At 34.1% G+C, this 19,942-nt stretch overlaps 1 protein-coding gene across 17 annotated transcripts in view; it reads left to right on the forward strand.

Moving 5' to 3' along the window:
• Positions 1 to 14,934, forward strand: part of PDS5B (PDS5 cohesin associated factor B) — a 187,684-nt gene extending 172,750 nt beyond the window's left edge. For 5 of the 17 annotated variants that reach the window (XM_054528889.2, XM_054528894.2, XM_009248551.4 and 2 more), the window contains 5 exons: positions 1,595 to 1,700; positions 7,217 to 7,656; positions 7,747 to 7,857; positions 10,305 to 10,440; positions 12,139 to 14,934. In XM_054528889.2, the coding sequence (XP_054384864.1) occupies positions 1,595 to 1,700; positions 7,217 to 7,656; positions 7,747 to 7,857; positions 10,305 to 10,440; positions 12,139 to 12,174 (829 nt within the window). In that variant the 3' untranslated portion in view covers positions 12,175 to 14,934. Of the gene's footprint in view, positions 1 to 1,594; positions 1,701 to 7,216; positions 7,657 to 7,746; positions 7,862 to 10,304; positions 10,441 to 12,138 lie in introns of those variants that run through there. The other 12 variants (XM_054528893.2, XM_024231002.3, XM_063714883.1 and 9 more) reach the window with 6 other exon arrangements.
• Positions 14,935 to 19,942: the final 5,008 nt, after the last annotated feature.

The following is a 19,942-nucleotide window of genomic DNA, read 5'->3' on the forward strand; positions in this document are numbered from 1 at the left end:
TCTTAATTGGCTTCCCTTGTTTGCTTTCAAGACAAGTATAATTTCACTCTTCCTTATCATCCATTTGTTATTCAACACAAAAGTATCCTAATTTATACTTTTTCAATATAGTTTTCTTTAAACTTTCTTTCAATGTTTGACCAATCTGTTATTTTTTTCTTCCAAATTCCATCTGTTTAGTGGGACTGTTTCCAGGGGAATGAAGTAGGTATATTTGAGAAACCTGTTTGGTTGGAGAGTAGGAATGAGGGAAAAATTATGAGAGAAAGTTGAGAGGTAGCCTGATTATGTTTGGACTTTGTGAACCATGGTAGGGAGTTTGGATTTGATTTTAAGTGCAACTGAAAGATTTGCCAGGGAGTCTAGCAATCTCATTTGTGGTTTAAAAAAAAAATTGCCCTGATGATTTGTGCAGAATGTACTATAGAGGAGCTAGAATTGAGGTAGAAAAACCAGTTAGGAGTCAGCGAATCATAATCTATGGCAGGGATGAAGAGGGAAGAAGATGGTAAATAGTCAAATTTCAGATTTTTTTTTTTTTAAGAGTAGTGAAATGCAGTAGTGAGAAGGGAGGAGTGAGTTAAAACAAGGAGTTTGATGTGTAACTAACTATGAGCAATCAGTTGAAAATAACTCACTACCTTTAGACCACCCTCAGATTTATTTTGATGTTAGATAGATGCGGATGATCTTTCTGATGGATTAGATGTGAACAGTTAGGGAAAGGGACGATTTAAGGGTATATCCTGGGCTTTTTACCTGAATAACTGGAGAGATGGTGGTACCATTTACTGAGATACAGAAGCCTTGAGGAAGAACAGGCTCTGTTAGTATGTGTGTGTTTTGGGGAAGTGGGAATAAGAAGAGTATTCAAATAACTGTTTTGGCTATATTAAAGATCAGGTCCCTATTAGAATTTCAACTGAAGTGTTGAGTAGACAATTGGATATGTGAGTTTAGAACTCAGCGTAGCTGGACCAGAGATTGAGATTTAGAGTTCAACAACGTATAAATAGTTATAAAAACTAGATAAAGATGAGACCACCCAGGACAGAAGCCTGGACCTTTATATGAATGCCTACTCTATGCCTGGCACTGATTTAAGTGCTTGGCATACATTGGTAAGTAAAATTGATTGACACAAGATTCATGCTTATATTCTAACAGGGGAAGGCAGTCAGTAAGTAATAAATGTAATAATTATAGTGTGTTAGATGGTGTTAAATGCTACAGAGAGAAGAAAAAATAGAACAGGGTAAGGAACCAGGGCAGGTTGCAGTGTAGACCAAGCTAACCTGCCAACGAGAAAAGTTTTAATTGGTTCTATGATCTGACCCCAAAATAGAATTTAGGGTTTTAAAAAGACTTAGAAAAATACTAGATTTAAATTTTTTATTTTTAAAATTTTCTCACTATATTAAATTAAATGAGCTTCATTGCTTGTTGAGTTAGTACCAAATATGGTAGAATGAAACTGATTCATTTTTGAAAAGAATGAAATTTTTTCCATAAATCTGTAAAGCTACACTAGGAACAGAAAAAGCTTGTAAGGTTATTTGATTGTAATAACAATTACAAATGTCTGTATTAAAAGGCTTGATAGTTCTGAAATGGATCACAGTGAAAATGAAGATTACACAATGTCTTCACCTTTGCCGGGGAAAAAAAGTGACAAGAGAGACGACTCTGATCTTGTAAGGGTGAGATATTTGCATTGATTTTATAATAATATTAATGATAATTTTACTTAGTAATGTTTACACTGAAACCAGTTAACATGACTATCAAATTTACATTGTATTTTATTTTAGTGGTTTTAACCACAAACCTGAGTTTATAATTATCCTCTATGTAATTTAAGTATATAGAATCTGTGCTTATCAATGTGATAAGTAATCTCAATTGTTCAGATTTTTGGTATTAGACTTGCCAGTTGCATACTCAACTGCTTGGTTTTTGTATTGTTTTGTTTTCCTCATTTACTTGTGGTTTTGTTGTTGTTGTTTTTGTTAACATAGGATATTTAGACTTAGCCTTAGAGAAGGGGAATGGAACAAGGACCCTTAAAGCTTCTTTCATTTAATTTATTTCTTGAGCCTTTTACTAAATAAGCTGCTGTTAAAGGTAGAAAATGCTATAGTTCTTGTCAAGTCCTTGTTCAGTTTTTAAATCTTAATAGAAATGATAAAATGATAATTTGTATGATAGACAGTTTGTGTTGTTTTAAGACAAATTTGCTAAAGTTTTAGCATAGACACAAAATACAGTTATGTCTTCTAACACAACTCAGTGGACTTAACTGGGTTCGTTTTGAGTTTACAGTTCAGCTTCAGATCATTTCCTTAATAACTAATTAGGCTATCAGAATCAATTTTCTTGTCTGTATGTAAATTATGGATACTTAGCTGGTAAGCTTTATCAGAGTAAATGACTTAGCCAAAATGAATTGTTGCTGCTGTTTCATTGTTACGACTTTTGATTATGGTTATCATAATAATAAAAGTTAAAATGTTTGAATCTACGTGATTAAGAGAGGTGAGAAGTTAACCAAGAAATAATTACTTTTACTTTCTCTAAAATATTACTGCCCATCTTGTCTTTCACGAGTCCAACATTACACATGCCAAGAAGTTTATTTTCATGTTTCTCCAATAACTTATTTTGGCAGAGTGTTTGTTTCCATTTAGAAAGAATTATTCTTTTTTGTTTTGTTTTGTTTTGTTTTGTTTTTTGAGACACAGTCTCACTTTGTCGCCCAGGTTGGAGTGCAGTGGCGCGATCTGGGCTCACTGCAACCTCCGCTTCCCGGGTTCAGGTGATTCTCTTGCATCACCCTCCTTGGGTAACTGGGACCACAGGCATGTGCCAGCATGTGTGGCCAATTTTTGTATTTTTTAAAGGCGGGTTTTCACCATGTTGGCCAGGCTGGTCTCAAACGCCTGATGTCAGGTGATCTGCCTGCCTTGGCCTCCCAAAGTGCTGGGATTACAGGCTTGAGCCATACTGCCCGGCTGTGAAAGAATTATTCTAAAATTTTACTGAATTATAACTATGTATACTGTAAGTTATGATGTTTATTGGCTGTTTAAAATTTTCACATGAGCAAAGTTAAGAATTGATCACTTAGCTTGAAAACAATTTTGTTATCTGGTTTTAAAGAAGAAAATCCTTGAATTGGAAAAAGTATTATGTCTTCTTAGTTCTCACTTACTGCAGAAATTCCTTTATTATTAATGAGAGCTGGTCACCACATTGAAAATGCTTCTAAGCAGAGAGCTCATGATGTATTTCATTTGTTGGAAAAGTCAACTAGGTCACTCATACCCACACCTATAGTGTACTACGCTTATACCTTGGTGTTCCCATCCCCCAAAAGTTGGGAAACATGGTTTTTACTAATTCTTAATATTCTGTTATCCTATAAATTTTGCATCTGCTTTTACCTTTTGGGATAGTACAGAACAAAGTCTACTCTATTTTTCATAGAAGTGTTTTGAATTTTTGAGCTCTTGAGATCTATTAGTATGATTGTAATGGAGGCCTTTTGCTATTTGTTGTGGCATGGATAATGTGTAACGTTAGGTCCAGTTTTAGAGATGCTAGAAGAATCTTATTAATAAGCTAGTTTTGACTGAAGTGCCCTCAGAGAGATGAGCATTATGAGACACAAGTTGAATTTAAAGACCAGTAGATTATAATGAAAGAGCACAGTCTCATTTGCTTGTTACCAGCTTCTCATTGAAATTTCACAGCAAAGGAATTATTTTCCATATACGTTTGTATTTAAATATTTAGCTTTATAAATAAAATATTTTCACTATCTTTTGCTTCTAACCGCAATTTTATACTCCCTGTGTTCTTAAAACAGTGCAATGCAAAATGAAAAAGAAATGAGAAGTAGTGGTGCTTTAGGAAACTAGATTAGTATTCTCAAGAAAGTAGACACTGGGTTTTCTTTTTACCACCAACCTTTTCCAAAGCATAAAGGAAATCATCTACCTTTTTAGATCTTTGGACATCAAAAAGAATTGTAGTAATTAAAATAAGAAGTGACATTTTAAATTTCGTTCTAATTTAACATTTCTTTTACCGTCTCATCTTTGAGTAACAACAGTTAATTTTTAATTTGCGCACAAAACTCTAAATAAATAAAACAAACTAAATCCAGTCATGTATAGATCTTCCCCTCTCCTTAGAATGTAAGGATAGCTTAATGTTACCAAATCTTTTACTATAATAGTATATTAAGTAAACCAAAGGGAAAACCGAAAACAAAATAATTTCAGATCATGCCAAGAGGACGTAAATAAAACTTAAAATCCATTCTTGACAAATAGGAACTTTTAGTAAACTAGTACCAGAAGGATACATCTTTAATGTGCTAAAAGTTTTGTCTATTTTAAATCAGTAGTCAATGCCATTCTTCCTAAAGTCAAAATACTTGTAGCATTCTTTTTAAAAATCAGGAACAAAGCAAGCAACCTGCTGTCACCACTGTTTTTAAAAATTGCTCTAGAATGTTTGACCAATTGTTATTTTTGTAATAGTAGAAAAATAAAAGAAGCAATTGAAAATCTATCCCTACTTATGTATATATTTATGTTTGTAACTAACATTACTCTGATAATTTTGCTTTGTATCAGATGTACATTTAGGGGAAAAGGGATTATTTTCTTCATCACAAGAACCACTGCAACAACAAACAGATTGATTGATTGACAGATTCTTAGATTTAAATATAACCTTAAAAAGAAATAGGGAGTACCTATATGTAGAAAATCTCAAAACTGAGATAGGGAGGACCTATATGTAGAAAATCTCAAAACTGGAAGACTTGAAGAGAGAGAAGACAGGCCATGTTCTTGTATAGGAAAAAGGAATAAAAAAGGATGACAGTTTTTTCCAACTGAATATATAATTGCGAAATTCCAGCATGGCTTTGTTTCAAGTCTATGTGGAGGAATAAATAAATATAAAAGGAGGAGAAATAAAGGTAGGTTCAGCCCTACCAGATACATAATTATACTTAGTAAAATATTGTGCTTCTGTTATGATAGCCCATAAATATTCTTCTTGTTCAAAACATATAAAAGGAAGCACTACAAATCATTGATTCTGAAATGGTTGGATGTGTCTTTGGGAGTGGAAAATCTAGTTTAGAATCTCATCTCACATTCTATTCTAAAACAATATACAATAATGTCTTAGTCAGCTCAGGCTGCCATTATAAAATACCACAGACTGGGTAGCTTAAACAACAGAGATGTATTTTCTTACAGTTCTGGAGGCTGGAAGTACAAGATCAAGGTGCCAGCAGATTTGGTTCCTGATGAGGGTTGTCTTCCTGGGTTACAGATGCCACCTTCTCCTCTGTCCTCACATGAGAGGTGTGGGGTGGGAGGAAGAAGAAAGGCACCCAAGCTCACTGATGTTTCCTCTTATAAGGACACTAATCTCATCATGAGGGTCCCACCTCATGACCTCATCTCAACGAAATACCTCCCAAAGGCCCCATCTCCGAATACTGTCACATTGGGATTAGAGCTTCAACATACAATTTTTTTTCTTTGGTGGTGGGGGCCACAATTCAGTCCAAAGCAAGTAAGAAATAACACTTAAAGGCCCGGTGCAGTGACACCTGTAATCCCAGCACTTTGGGAGGCCAAGGCAGGTGGATCACCTGAGGTTAGGAGTTTGAAACCAGCCTGGCCAACACGGCGAAACCCCATCTCTGCTAAAAATACAAAAATTAGCCACGCATGGTGGCACATGCCTCTAGTCCCAGCTACTTGGGAGGCTGAGGCAGGAGAATCACTTGAACCTGGGAGGCAGAGGTTGCAGGGAGCCGAGATTGCCCCACTGCACTCCAACCTGGGTGACAGAGCGAGACTCTGTCTCAAAAAAAAAAAAAAAAAAAAAAAAAAAAAAAGCTGGGTACAGTGGCTCGCGCCTGTAATCCCAGCACTTTGGGAGGCCGAGGCGAGCGGATCACAAGTCAGGAGATTGAGACCATCCTGGCTAACACGGTGAAACCCCATCTCTACTAAAAAAAATACAAAAAAAATAGCCAGGCGTGGTTGCAGACACCTGTATTCCCAGCTACTCAGGAGAAGGCTGAGACAGGAGAATGGCGTGAACCTGGGAGGCAGAGTTTGCAGTGAGCAGAGATGGTGCCACTGCACTCCAGCCTGGGTGACAGAGCGAGACTCCATCTCAAAAATAATAAAAGATAATAATAATAAAGAAATAACACTTAAAAATAAGCATAGAGGCATACACAAAAGCATAGAGGAATATAGAGAAAACCCACTAACACCCCAGTAATCAAAGTTGACACAGGACACAATACGAAGGATGTAATTAGGCAGTTCACACACAGGAAACTCAATTTAAAGTTAGAAAAAGTTACAGATAATTTGATAGTTTTTGTTGTTTTATTTTCAGTGATTTTTGAAAATATAAATTGCTGCAGACTTTTGGAAATTAACTTTGTATTATAAGTGTTCATACGTACAATTTATTCTTGGGTCTTTGGAGAATTTCTTCAGCCTTCATGCTGGTTCACGTATAGATTCTCTGAATATAGACTAGGATTTTATTTTAAATGTGAAAGCCACTGGTTTTTTGTTGTTTCTGTTGTTAATCAGTTAGTTATACCTAGAAAGAAGCAGTATTTCTAATTCAGAAGTGTTTCCAACATTTATAATAAATGATGAATATGTTTACCTTTTGTATCTTGCAACCTCCATTTGTAAAATAATAATTTTTTTATGATGTTGTAAGCATGTCATATAGTTAATATTTTGTGTCTTACTCACTATGTGGTAAAATTAGAATTACTTAAATTGACTATCCAAACAGATACTTTAGTATAGTTGTCATTTAGGACCAAGCACTGAATTTATAATGCTCTTTTTAATGAGATAGCTCTTCACTAAAATTTATAATTTAGTAAGATACTGATCTTGAGAGGTTTCCCTTTAAGACACTCTAGCTGAAAAGTAAGAGTGCAAATGTACCCTTTTACCCCAGATAAGTTTTTAAAATTAAAAACTATAATAAAAGCAAATAAATACAGTTCTGGTGTATTTAAGAGCTGTATATTTTAGGTACATGTTTAGGACAACAATAGATAACAGATTTTTTTGTTTCATTCCTCAAAATATGTATACTCACAATTTCATAACCATAAATTGTGATTTTTTTTTTTCCCTAGTCTGAATTGGAGAAGCCTAGAGGCAGGAAAAAAACACCCGTCACAGAACAGGAGGAGAAATTAGGTATGGATGACTTGACTAAGTTGGTACAGGAACAGAAACCTAAAGGCAGTCAGCGAAGTCGGAAAAGAGGCCATACGGCTTCAGAATCTGATGAACAGCAGTGGCCTGAGGAAAAGAGGCTCAAAGAAGATATATTAGAAAATGAAGATGAACAGAATAGTCCACCAAAAAAGGGTAAGAGAGGCCGACCACCAAAACCTCTTGGTGGAGGTACACCAAAAGAAGAGCCAACAATGAAAACTTCTAAAAAAGGAAGCAAAAAAAAATCTGGACCTCCAGCACCAGAAGAGGAGGAAGAAGAAGAAAGACAAAGTGGAAATACAGAACAGAAGTCCAAAAGCAAACAGCACCGAGTGTCAAGGAGAGCACAGCAGAGGTAAGCATGTGTAACTCTAAATTGCATCTGTTTCATTACTATATTATAAATCATAATTTGATGCTATCCACATTTGGGTCTTCCCCAAAGCAGAGCAGAATCTCCTGAATCTAGTGCAATTGAATCCACACAGTCCACACCACAGAAAGGACGAGGAAGACCATCAAAAACGCCATCACCATCACAACCAAAAAAAAATGTGTAAGTTGTAAATATTACATTTCAAACCAATTTCAAATTATTTTGCAAAAGTTCCAAATTCATAAACATACATATTGCTGTATTTAAATTCCATATATTTAGCCCCATTACACTAGGTAAGATAAAATTTTTATAAACTTACCTTAGTGATTGATATCTCAATAAACTATTTTGTACATTTTTAAAGGTGTAGGCAAATCTTTATAACTGAATACCAAATAGTATATTATTTCCTATACAGACTTTATGATATCTAAAGAAGTGATAAGGTATTTTTAAATAATCACCACACATTGACCAGGTTGCCTTGTCATTCCACACTACAATTTTTTTTTTAAATGTTTCTCATTAGCACCTTTTCCTTTAAAAAAAGAAAAACAGGTCTTATGCTTCTGCTTTTATTCTTTGAACTTGTAGTAGGAAAGTAACAGGTACCATTTTTTAAAAATTATATCCATAGAAATTATCACATGTTGGTCTCAAGTGTTTGATATCTTGGTTTTGTTTGTTTTCTAACCCAGTTTGTTTATCTACATCAACATGTATATAGTTTTAGATGTTCACACAAACACATTTATAAGAGAGGTACAGTAACAATCTGTACCCCAAATTTTAGTGTCACCAGAGTATCAGTGCTGTAATTTGCAGATTTGACAGTATTTTTTCTCCTCAGTTATGTGAGTGGAAATAGAGTAGCCTGTCTTCTATTAGTCGGAAATTTAGCACACTTTTTCTGAGAGTAATCCCACTCGTACATAATTACATCAGTGGCTTGACTTTTCAGAGTTGCCAACGTACTGTCGTTAAATACTCAATTATCTTAGAGATTTTCCTATTCCTGTGTATTCCACAGGAAGAGGAAAAGTTGCCTGGGTGTCTAGCCAGTACTTCATGCCATCTTCCATGTAATTTTTCTATCAGGTTAAAAGTAAAGGTAAGTACATTTTTGTGGCAGCTTTATAAATGTGTTTGGATTCAACCAAATCACTATTTCTAAACAAAGGATTCTTAAGGAATCCTTTATTTAATAAAATACACATGAATGATGTAACAAGGAAATAATTTTAGTTTGTTTGTTTGTATTTTAGTTTGTTTATATTTGGACATCATAAAATTCAGGGTTTAAATGATTATTGTGCTCTCCTAAAATTACACAAGTCCTATGAATGTTCTAAACCAAACAAGTATTTCTTAAAAAAAAAAAAAAAATTGATATGGAAGAAGATTCTGTAGTCAGTCTTGGAAGCCTATCTTCCTTTCACTGGGAAGCTCTTTCTAGAGCTAGTATATTAACATATGTTAGGATTTGTTTCTTTTTCTTGTTCTGACCTCAGTGAAATTGAAAAAGATTGTCATTATGTTTCATGTAATTTCTATAGTTTCATTAATCTCGAAAAACCAAACCAAGTAAAAAAATTGTTTGGTTTGAGCATGAGTTTAAAAAGTACATATTTTGGATTGCTTATAGAAGCGATGTTATGTTTCTAATTTTAAAAATAAATATTTATCAAGAGGGATCCATTTGATTAGATGGTTCTATTACATATTTTTTGATGCCTCCTGTGTTTCAGAGAGTACTAGGTGCTAGGGACACAAAACAGACGTGGTTCTTGTTTTCATGGGCTCATGGTTCTTGTTTTCCACCATCTAATGGAGTGAGGAAGTTTTTTCTTTAAAAGTAACAATGAATTGATATCTTGAGAATAGTAGGGGCTAGACAGGCAGAGAACAGGTGGCATGAACACTATATTTGAAGTTTCTGAAGTGAAAAAAAATCTTGGCAAAATCAGAAAGCTAAAGGAAGGCAAGGGTTTGTTGGATTGTAGTTGTGGGGAGTTGGGGAGAAGAAAGAGATGAGAATGGACGGGTAGGCAAGGACCATCTACTGTTCCTTGTATACTGTGTTAAGGAGGTTTACAAAATTATTCTCAGCTCAGTAGGGAGCTCTGTAGTGGCAGTAACATCATCTGTTCTTGTACTTTTAAAAGATAACTTTGTAAAGAGAAGAGGCAAGAGATGGGAATGGTTTGAATTAGGTGGTAGCAATGGAGATGTGGAGAGAAGTGAATGGATTTGAGATCTCTGTAAGAATCTGTAAGGCCAGACAAAGACAGGTACACTGTATTCAAATTCCTTTCTGCTTTGAGCAGCTCAGTAGACATAGATGCCTTTTACTGTGTTAGGAAAGATGAAAGGAAAAGCAGACTTTAGGTTATGGTATGTTCTCAGTCACATTTTTTTGTTGTTACTTGGTAGATAATGTGTAACATTCTATGATTAAATGCTGGTTTAGGATTCAGAATATTAAAGAAATGTTCTTGTCTCATAAAGTAACTGAGGGTAAACATGATATGACAATTGATGAAATACTTGAAGCATTTCTTCTAACGAGGTAATCTACTGAAAGATTGGAACGTTCATTGTGTTTTACATGTGTTTTACTCTAGCCGTGTAGGACGCTCCAAACAAGCAGCTACTAAGGAAAATGATTCAAGTGAAGAAGTAGATGTGTTTCAGGGTAGCTCTCCTGTCGATGATATTCCGCAGGAAGAAACAGAGGAGGAGGAAGTTTCTACAGTAAATGTATGTGTTCAAAGTTTCTGTGAGCGGTGTGGGATATAAAAAACAGAGTTAGTAAATGTTTGGTTAGATCATTTAGTACTTGTTTAGTATTTATATATTTTACTTCATTAGTTTATAGCATCATTTTATCTACCAGGTTGGATAATGGAGAACATCTTTTATGGAAACCCGAAACTAAGCAAATAGGTGTAGCTTAGTGAGAATGTAAATGTCAAGTCTGAACTGAATGTACAGCATTCTAATATTGACACTTTAAGCATTTAAGTTGTACCTTGATTTTAGGGCACTGATACCCATTAAGTATACTGTTGTTTATATTTTACAACTCTCTGTTTGGTATTTCTATTTGGGTTTCATAATAGAAATTACAAGTTAGTTACACAGAATAAAATCAGCCTTTGGAATTGAAGCTTGAGCTGAATGAGAATTCATAAAATTGGTAATACATACTTATTTTGCAAAAGTAGGTATGCGTTACTTCCTGACTTTTTTGTTTTTGAGACAGAGTCTCACTCTGTCGCCCAGGCTGGAGTATAGTGGCGCACAATCTGGGCTCAGTGCAACCTCCGCCTCCCAGATTCAAGCAATTCTCCTGCCTGAGCTTCCCAAGTAGCTGAGATTACAGGCCAATGCCAACTATGCCCGACTAGTTTTTGTATTTTTAGTGCAGACAGGGTTTTACCATGTTGGTCTGGCTGGTCTTGAACTCTTGACCTCAAGTGATCTGCCTGCCTCGGCCTCCAAAGTGCTGGGATTACAGGCATCAGCCACTGCACCCGGCCCTTCTTGACTTTTAAAGTAATAAATAAATAACTTCACCAGTTAATACAACTCAGATATTTCTCTTAGGAAAAAATATAATACATTTAAGTAGAAGCCCTTCTCCCATCTTTGTTTGAGAAACCCAAGCTCTATAATCAAGTCTCAGAATTGGTCTCTGCTGTTCTGTCCTATTTAATGGAATCAGAACTCCTATCTGTACCAGGATTCATTTTTGTGAATAAGTGAGTTAAGTACACAGGAAAATGTGCTTAATTGTGGCCTCAAATTAGTTTGGCTTGTTTCTTAAAGGGTTTTGGGGGAGGACATCAAAGTAAGTCTGAAGAGTCAATAACGATTGATGTCTTCATCAGAGAAAAACTACATAGTAAATTAAAACCCTCTTTTATATTCCTATTGTTAATATTGACATTTTTTGAACTAAAGTTTTATGCTTTCATTAGTGCTTGCCAGTAAATGATAATATGTTTGAATTTTAGGTTATTTTACTGTATTGATAATTATTAAGATCCAAACTCAGTAATTACTTTCCCAGAAAGATAATGTAAGTTCATAAATATGAGATGTTTTCATTTACCACAGGAAACGTAAGTAGAAAGATGATTAATCTGTTTGAGTTATTTTTCTTGCTGTAGACATTGATTTCTGTTCATTTCTCTTTAAAATTATTAGATAGAAAAGTAAAATAATTTTTTTCTTTCACTGTTCTGGGGAAGTCTGTGAGCCTGTAAGGGTTCAAATGTTATAGAGGTCTAAATATGTGATGCCAGGGCAGAAAGTAAGGATAAAAAGTTTCAGGGAAAGGAAAGCAAAGAAAATCAGGAACAAATGAGAATAAAGATTAGTTAAAAATGATTACTGCATATCTTATGCACATATACCCATTTTAATTAAGCATCTGGTGACTTTCCTTTTAAGGTACGGCGGCGAAGTGCTAAAAGGGAACGGCGATGAACAAATGTAATTAATAACTTTCTCTGTGAAAGCTTTGGAAAAATCTTTTTTTTTTTTTTTGGTCAAGCTTGAGGCTGAATAAAACCTTTGATGCACAAAATGGGACTGCTGAAGAGTGGACAGTTGGACCTTACTTTGGTGACCCCATACATTTGTGGTCACATGCTTTAGCCATACGCATGATAACATTGACTGTGGGGTCTTGTGAAAGTGTAATGTGCGATGGCTATGTAGACATAAAGAAGAAACTTGTAAATATCTTTTTTCTTTTTTTAATGTTTCTGACTTCTGAAGTGCTTGTATAGCTTTTATCTGCGGCTTTAAACTGACAGTACCCAACTGTTTATTGGATCTATTGATTTGAAAAGAATTTGTTAGGATAGATCTTAAGCAGTAATCTGTCAGTGTTTGTATTTGTATTCTTTGCAATTTTACTGTGAAAAAAATTTGTTTTCAACAATTGGTGTCATTTTCTTGACGTCACTATTTGTTGGAGAGTTAAATGGTCTCTTCCCTTTGTGTATCTTACCTAGTGTTTACTCCTGGGCACCCTTAATCTTCAGAGGTGCTAAATTGTCTGCCATTATACCAGAATGATGCCTCTGATAGGAGGACAACCATGCAAATTGTGAAATAGTCCTGAAGTTCTTGGATTACTTTACACCTCAGTATTGATTTGTCCCAGAATTTTCTGGCCTTTCATGGCAATGAAAATTTTAAGAAGAAAGATTTAAAGTATTTTAATTTTAAAGAGTGTGTTATAAAATAATGTACTGAATTCTTTATCCCATTTTATCATCCTTTCAGTTTTTATTAATCTACTGTATCAATAAAATTCTGTAATTTGAGTTTTTAATAGTCTAGAATGTTATTGTGTATAGATATTTCTTCTTGAACATTATGTTCAGAAAATGCAAATTACACTATAATATAAAACCTGATATATACACGTTAGAAATATTCCAGTTCTCCATAACAGTGTAAAATTAATCAGAAAGAAAAAATTTTATTGATGCAGTGTGTCTTTATAAAGCTGTTCTTGAAAGCCAAGTGTTTTGTATTTTATAGTGAGTTGCATGTTTATGAAAAAAAAGTGCTGAAAATGGGATGTGCTGTTTTCTGTAAATTCATATTTAGCCATAGTATATGATAGATTGCCCCATAACATAGTTTTTCATCAAGAGTTTATTATTGTACTTTATTTTGGAGCCAAAAAATTGATTCTGGGGGTTGGGGGCAGGGTAGAAGTGGTATATCCAAGTATATCAGCTACTGTAGTTGTCACAGTCTTGTGAACTTTGAATGAAATTCCACTTTGTCCAGATTGGGAGAAGTGGAAATTTATTTGGATTTAGAGCAGGTCTTTTTTTTTCTTCATTGTAATCTGCAAAATATAGAAATAAATTACTTAAGGCAGTATCCTTTATACAGTTGTATAAACTGTATTTTGAACCAAAACATATAGGTTACTACTTAATGCTTACCTAATTTCATTTTAGTATTTTAGGTGCTGTTATGTTTTTTCATGGTTAACACCAGAGGGGAAAAAATCATATTCTAACTTATTAAGTTTATCTCATTGAATAGTGGAACATTTTCATATGATACACCATTATGTTTAAGGTATATTTCCAAGATTGGTTATAACAGATGGGGCATATAATAAAGAAGCTACTATTTTGGAAAATGACATTTTACTATTTGCCAATGTATATTGCAATTGATGTGATTATTTTTCTTTTAAAGATTTGTTCGTGTTTATGAAACAGTCATTTATTTTTTAAAAAGTGTTTTGAATTGTGTCTTAATCTCTCCATATTTAACTATTCTTCATTTACAACAATACTGACACCAGTAATTATGAGAGGCTGTCATATATCAAAGCAGCTCAGGTTGGATCAAGATGCATTGGTTTTGAAATGTTTCCTTAGCTCGGTTCTCCCAAACACATAATTTCTATTTCAACAGTACAAAGGCATGTTTTAAAATCTATAACATAAAGAATAAGGAATAGCTTTGTATTTTTGTCATTGATTAAATTGCACCGGAAATGTTTATGGAAATATTAAGAACATTTTATAAAACATAACGAAAAAATGATTGTGAAGGATTTTTATTTGCATGATCATAGTTAACCAAATTTCATTGCACATTTTTGTAATGCTGTACAGCAGTTCACAAAAAAATGTTCATTGTAGATTTTGTTAACGTTCAATGCCAATGAGTCTGTAATTTTACGACCTGTCTGTTCTTTTTTTTGGGTGGATTACGATGTAAATTTTTCTTTTCTTTTCTTTCTTTCTTTCTTTTTTTTTTTTTGTAGAAAAATAGGTGCAATAATGATCAAAGTTTTGATGTCTTGAATCTCCATCTTAGGGGATTATCTTACGTTTAAACTTAACATTTCATGTAGTAACATTTGGAGAGCCACATACTTTACAGTAAAATTAAGTGTGTATAAAACATTAATTGCTAACAATTGTTAGCAAACTATTTCAGTGATAATGTTCATTTTGAAAATATATACTGTATAACATTAAGAAAATATTTAACTCCCTGTAACAAGTTCCATTATGAAAATCTTATTCCTCAGTGAGGTTATCTTGCTGCACTCTGTAGCAAATTTGTTTAATCTACATTATAATAAAATTTCTTGCTGCAGTGCAACAGGAAGCTTTTTCAGTGATCTCCACTGTATATGTAAATTTAAAATGTGGCTGTAAAACTTATTCCAGGTATTAAAGGCTAAATTACTTTCTATATCTTCTTATAACTTGTAAGTTTGATTTTTAAGATTTCCTTTTGTCCACTTGTAAGAATGTCAGGAATTTAAGAATTTGTTTAAATTAGGCATATCTCTGCCACCACGTAGTATTATGTCACCATAATGAACAACTGCTATTTAAATAGACACATTTTCAGACACATTTTTGGATTTCTGTGAAGTTGAATAAACATAAAAGCTAATATAATTGTATTATTTTGTTTATGTAAATCAACATATATATTTAAATACTAAATGGAGAAAGGCACATTTGATGATTTTTAATTTTGGAGCTTTTGTTTCATGAAGTGGAAACACGTCTCAGTAACTTTTTCCAAACCTTTTGTTTAAACTTCTCATGCAAAATGTTGGTGGACAGAGAATTCTAAGTATTATTTAAGTTAAATAATTGCATAACTGAACAAAATAAATGTATAATATAAACTTTAAAAATAAGCACTAAATAAATAAGTTGCCAGTAGCAGTTTTATTAATTCATTCAGCAAACATTTATTGAGTGCCTTCTATGTGCCAGGCACTCAAAAATTTTACTCAGTTTTGCAGAGGATAAAATGTGATCAAGATAGTGTAAGTCCCTGCTTTTGTGGTACTTTCATTATGTTAGAGGTGGGTGAATAAGAAAAAAAATTAATATGTCAGATTGTGAAAAATGCAGTGAAAAAAAGGAAAAGCAGGATAGAAAGTACTAATGATAGGTGGAGAAGTTATTTTATATACTTCGAAACATGCAGTTTAGGATTGTTATATCTTCATGATGAAGTGATATGGTTTATAATTTGAAATGTCACTTGGTATCTTTATGAATATTTTTAATCTACTTTGCTTGATATTAATGTAGCCATATCAGTTTTGTTTCAGCTATTGTTTGCATGATAAAACTTTTCCTTTTATTTTCAACATATTTATGTTCTCATGGTTAACATGTGTATCATGTAAACATTTTATACTTGGATTTTGTTCTTTCATCTGAGAATCTTTGTTCTTTAATAGTGTTTAAGCTCTAGTGTAGTTACTTATATAGTTGATTTGAAATGTACCATTTTGCTATTTATTTTCTTTTATGCCAATCTTTCCTTTATTTTCTCCTTTCCTGCCTCCTTCTGGCTCAGTTAAAGTGCTTTTTATTATTCTGTCTCTTCCATTAGCTTTTTAGTTAAACCTGATTGTGTTATTCTTTTAGAATTACAGTATTTATGTTTGGCTTATTATAGTCTGTGATTAATACTTCTGCCACCGTCAGAACAATGCAAAAAGTTTAAAACAATTCAACTGTATCTGCCTCTCTATCCTTTGTGCTAAAGTTGTTGTCTGTTTTCAGTATAAAAAAGCTACAATATCCTTGTTGAATAGTCCATGTTTTCATATTTACCCATAGATTTTCTGGTTTTGCTCTGTTCTTTTTTTAAGAATCATTATGTGCTATCATCTTAGTTCATTTTTCTTCTTCTTTTTTTTTAATTTCTTGTTTTCAGCACTTTGACTGTGGTATGCCTAGGTATGATTTTCATTTTATTTAATTTGCTTGGAGTTTACTGACCAGTTGATGTCTTTCATCAGTTTTGAAACATTTTTGGCTGTTATGTCTTCACATATTCTACACTATTTTCTCTTTCTGACATTCCAATTATAAATCTATTAGATTGCTTGTATCCCATCTGCCTTTAAGTGTATTTTCTGTTCTTTCCACTCTGTTTTTCTCTCTGTGCTTCATTTTGGATATTTCTGTTGATCCATCTTCAGATTTCTTTTGCTATGTCTGTTTTTCCCATTAACTTTTCAATTAGTTATTAATTTCAAATATTGTATTTTTCAGGCCAGTGTGGTGGCTAACACCTGTCATCTCAGCACTTTGGGAGGCTGAGATGGGCGGACCACTTGAGGTCAGGAGTTCAAGACAAGCCTGGCCAATATGGCGAAATCCTGTCTCTACTAAAAATAAAAACATTAGCCGGGCGCCTGTAATCCCAGATACTCTGGAGGCTGAGGTGGGAGAATCGCTTGAACCTGGGAGGCAGAGGTTGCAGTGAGCTGAGATCATCGCACCACTGCACTCCAGCCTGGGGAACAGAGTGAGACTCTGTCTTTAAAACAAACAAACAAACAAGAAAACTGTATTTTTCAGTTCTAGAATGTCCAGTTAATAATATTTTATAGATTTCAGTTCTCTGTTGAAAGTCTCTTTTTACTCATCTTTTCCCCCCTTCTCTTAATTATATAGTCTAAAACTTTACCAATTAGCTACAACTTCTCAGTCATTTGTCGATCTGATTCTTTTAACTCTTTTTTCTATTGAACATCCATCAAACTTTTCCTGGCCACATTTTTTCCTTCCTTGTGTGGATCTTGTAACTGTTTTCTTATTTGAGAACATTGAATTAAAAGTACTAAGGGATTGAAATTGATGTGATTTTTCTCCCAAGAGCAGATTTGCCCTTTTTTCTTTTAGGCATTGTAGAGATTGATCACTTCAAGAGTTGAGCCTGGGTTGCAACTTTAGTTAGACTCAATCTCGTTGTTTCAAATGTCTTAATGGTAAAACATGCATTATATGACAGACTAGCACAGCAAGCCTGCAGGAGATTTCATTCAGGCTATTCCGCCCAGCTCCCCAGCAGGAACGCTATTTGACACAGAGTAGTCAAAGGCGGCTTCTTTGAGAAGGTGACATCTGAGCATGGACTTCAATTAAGTGAGGCATCAAGCCTTATGAATATCTGGGAGAAGAGTATTCCAGGCAGAGGGAGGAATAAGTATGAAAGTCCTTAGGCAAGAATGAACTTTGTGCATCAAGGATTTCAAGAAGGCTGATGTTTCTGGAGTTGAATTGAGCAAAAGCTGAAGGAAGGCGTAGGATAGAAAGGAGATAAGAAAGAGCCAGATCACACCTATGATGTCTCTTGGTAATTTTGTTCAAAAGTTGATGGGAATCCGTTGTAGGCTTTGAGTAGGAGAGTGGCAAGATTTCTTTGTTTTAATTTTTAAAAATACTACTCTGGCTATTGATGAGAATGGCTAATAGAGTGTAAGAATAGAAGCCCCCCAGTTTTATTAAGTTATATTAGTAGTCTAGACAATTTGTTCATTCATTTCACAATAAGAGTGATAGAAATTGTGAGAAATACTTGGATTCATGATATATTTTGAAGTTACAGTTAGTAGCCCTTTGCTGATGATTATGGAAGTGTGAGGGAGACGAATCAAAGATGACTTCTAAACTTTGAGCCAGAGAAACTGAGTGAGTGGTGTCATTTACTGATATGAAGGAAGCTGGGTGGGACATATTCTTCAGGATAAAATATTTGGTGTCAGGGTTCATCAGTTTCAGCGTGTGATTTATTAATATTTACATAGTCTTTGGGTGCTTTGGATGTTTGGATTCCAGTCCTTTATGTGAATTTCTGTTTGAAGGGGGAAACAGCTTCTAAAAAAAAAAAAGGCATTTTACATCATCTGGCATTTCTAAAATCTGAAAGCATGTAACTATTAAGAAATTTATTATAATACCTCCAATTCGGCATTTCTGAAACTAAATGAATAACCTTTCCTTCCCAAATCTGATCATCTTCGTATGTCTGAAAATGGAATTAGTACCCACCTAGTAACGCAAATCTAGAAATTTGCTTTGACTCCTGTCCCTTACACCTGTATCCAGTCTGTCATCAAGTCCTGTTGAGTTTACCTCCTGATTATCCCTTGAGTTTTTCTACTTTTTTTCCACCAATCTCCCTTAAGTTCTCATCATTTCTTTGCCTCTTTGTTGGTCTCACATTTATTCTTGCCCCACCTCAAATTCATTTTCATAATGTAGCCAGATTGTGAAGTACCATGATTTCATCTACTCCCCCCCAGCAGCAGCAGCAGCAGCAGCAGCAGCAACAGTAGCAAATAATATAAACCTTATATCTCTTCAATAATTTACCATCGATTTTAGGATAATGTGCCCCACGAAGCTCTGCATCATGGGTCACTCTTGTTTAGCTAATTCTTCCTTCATATTTTGTGTTTTATTTCATTGATTTCTTTTTCTAATTTTTATCTTTTGCCTGTACCAATATCTAATTCACTATATTGATAAGTTTTTATATTTGGTCCAAAAATTCTCCAAGTCTTAGTTTTAAAAATGTCTTGGTCATTCCTTGGCTCTTCTTGTTATTTTCGCTTATTCAGTATTGAGTCTTCCCACTGAGATAGATTTTTTTAAGGCCTTCCTTTCAATACTTTTTATTTTCTTCATAAGAATAGGCTTTGCACCTTTTAAAATGTTTGAGACAGTCTTGCTCTGTGCAGTATAGCAATCTCAGCTCACTGCAACCTCTGCCTCCTAGGCTCAAGCAATTCTTGTGCCTCAGCCTCCCGAGTAACTGGGACTACAGGTGTGTGCCACCACACCTGGCCAATTTTTTATACTTTTAGTAGAGATGGGGTTTCACCATTTAGCTAGGCTGGTCTCGAACTCATGGCCTCAAGTTGATCCACCCACCTTGGCCTCCCAAAGTGCTGTTATTTACAGATGTGAGCCACTGAGCCCAGCTGCTATTTTGTTTTCAGCTGCTTTGTTGAACACTAATAGTTTTTCAGTTAATTCTCTTAGATTTGTCAGATAGATAATACGATCTGCAAATGATTTTGTCAGTATTATTTTATATTGTTCTGAAACATATACAAAATGTCTTTCTGGTCTAATTAGCATTGGTGGGCTCCTCCAGAGCATTGTTAAATAGAAAGCATTCTGCCTTTTCTAATTTAAGAAAGTATCTAGTTCTAATCAGGGTTATTAAAAAATAAAATCTGGAATATATGTTGAATTCCATGTTTGGAAGTTTATGTTTTTTAAAATATATAATAATTTAATGAATTATATTAATAAACTTCATATATAGAATCATTCTTGCTTTGATAGGACTAACTCAGCTTGGTCATGCTACTAGATTCAGTTTGCTAACATTTTACTTAGTATTCTCATGTCCGAGATTGCTTTATAAT

Source organism: Pongo abelii, chromosome 14 (assembly GCF_028885655.2).
Source record: "Pongo abelii isolate AG06213 chromosome 14, NHGRI_mPonAbe1-v2.0_pri, whole genome shotgun sequence".
NCBI classification, from domain to species: domain Eukaryota; kingdom Metazoa; phylum Chordata; class Mammalia; order Primates; family Hominidae; genus Pongo; species Pongo abelii.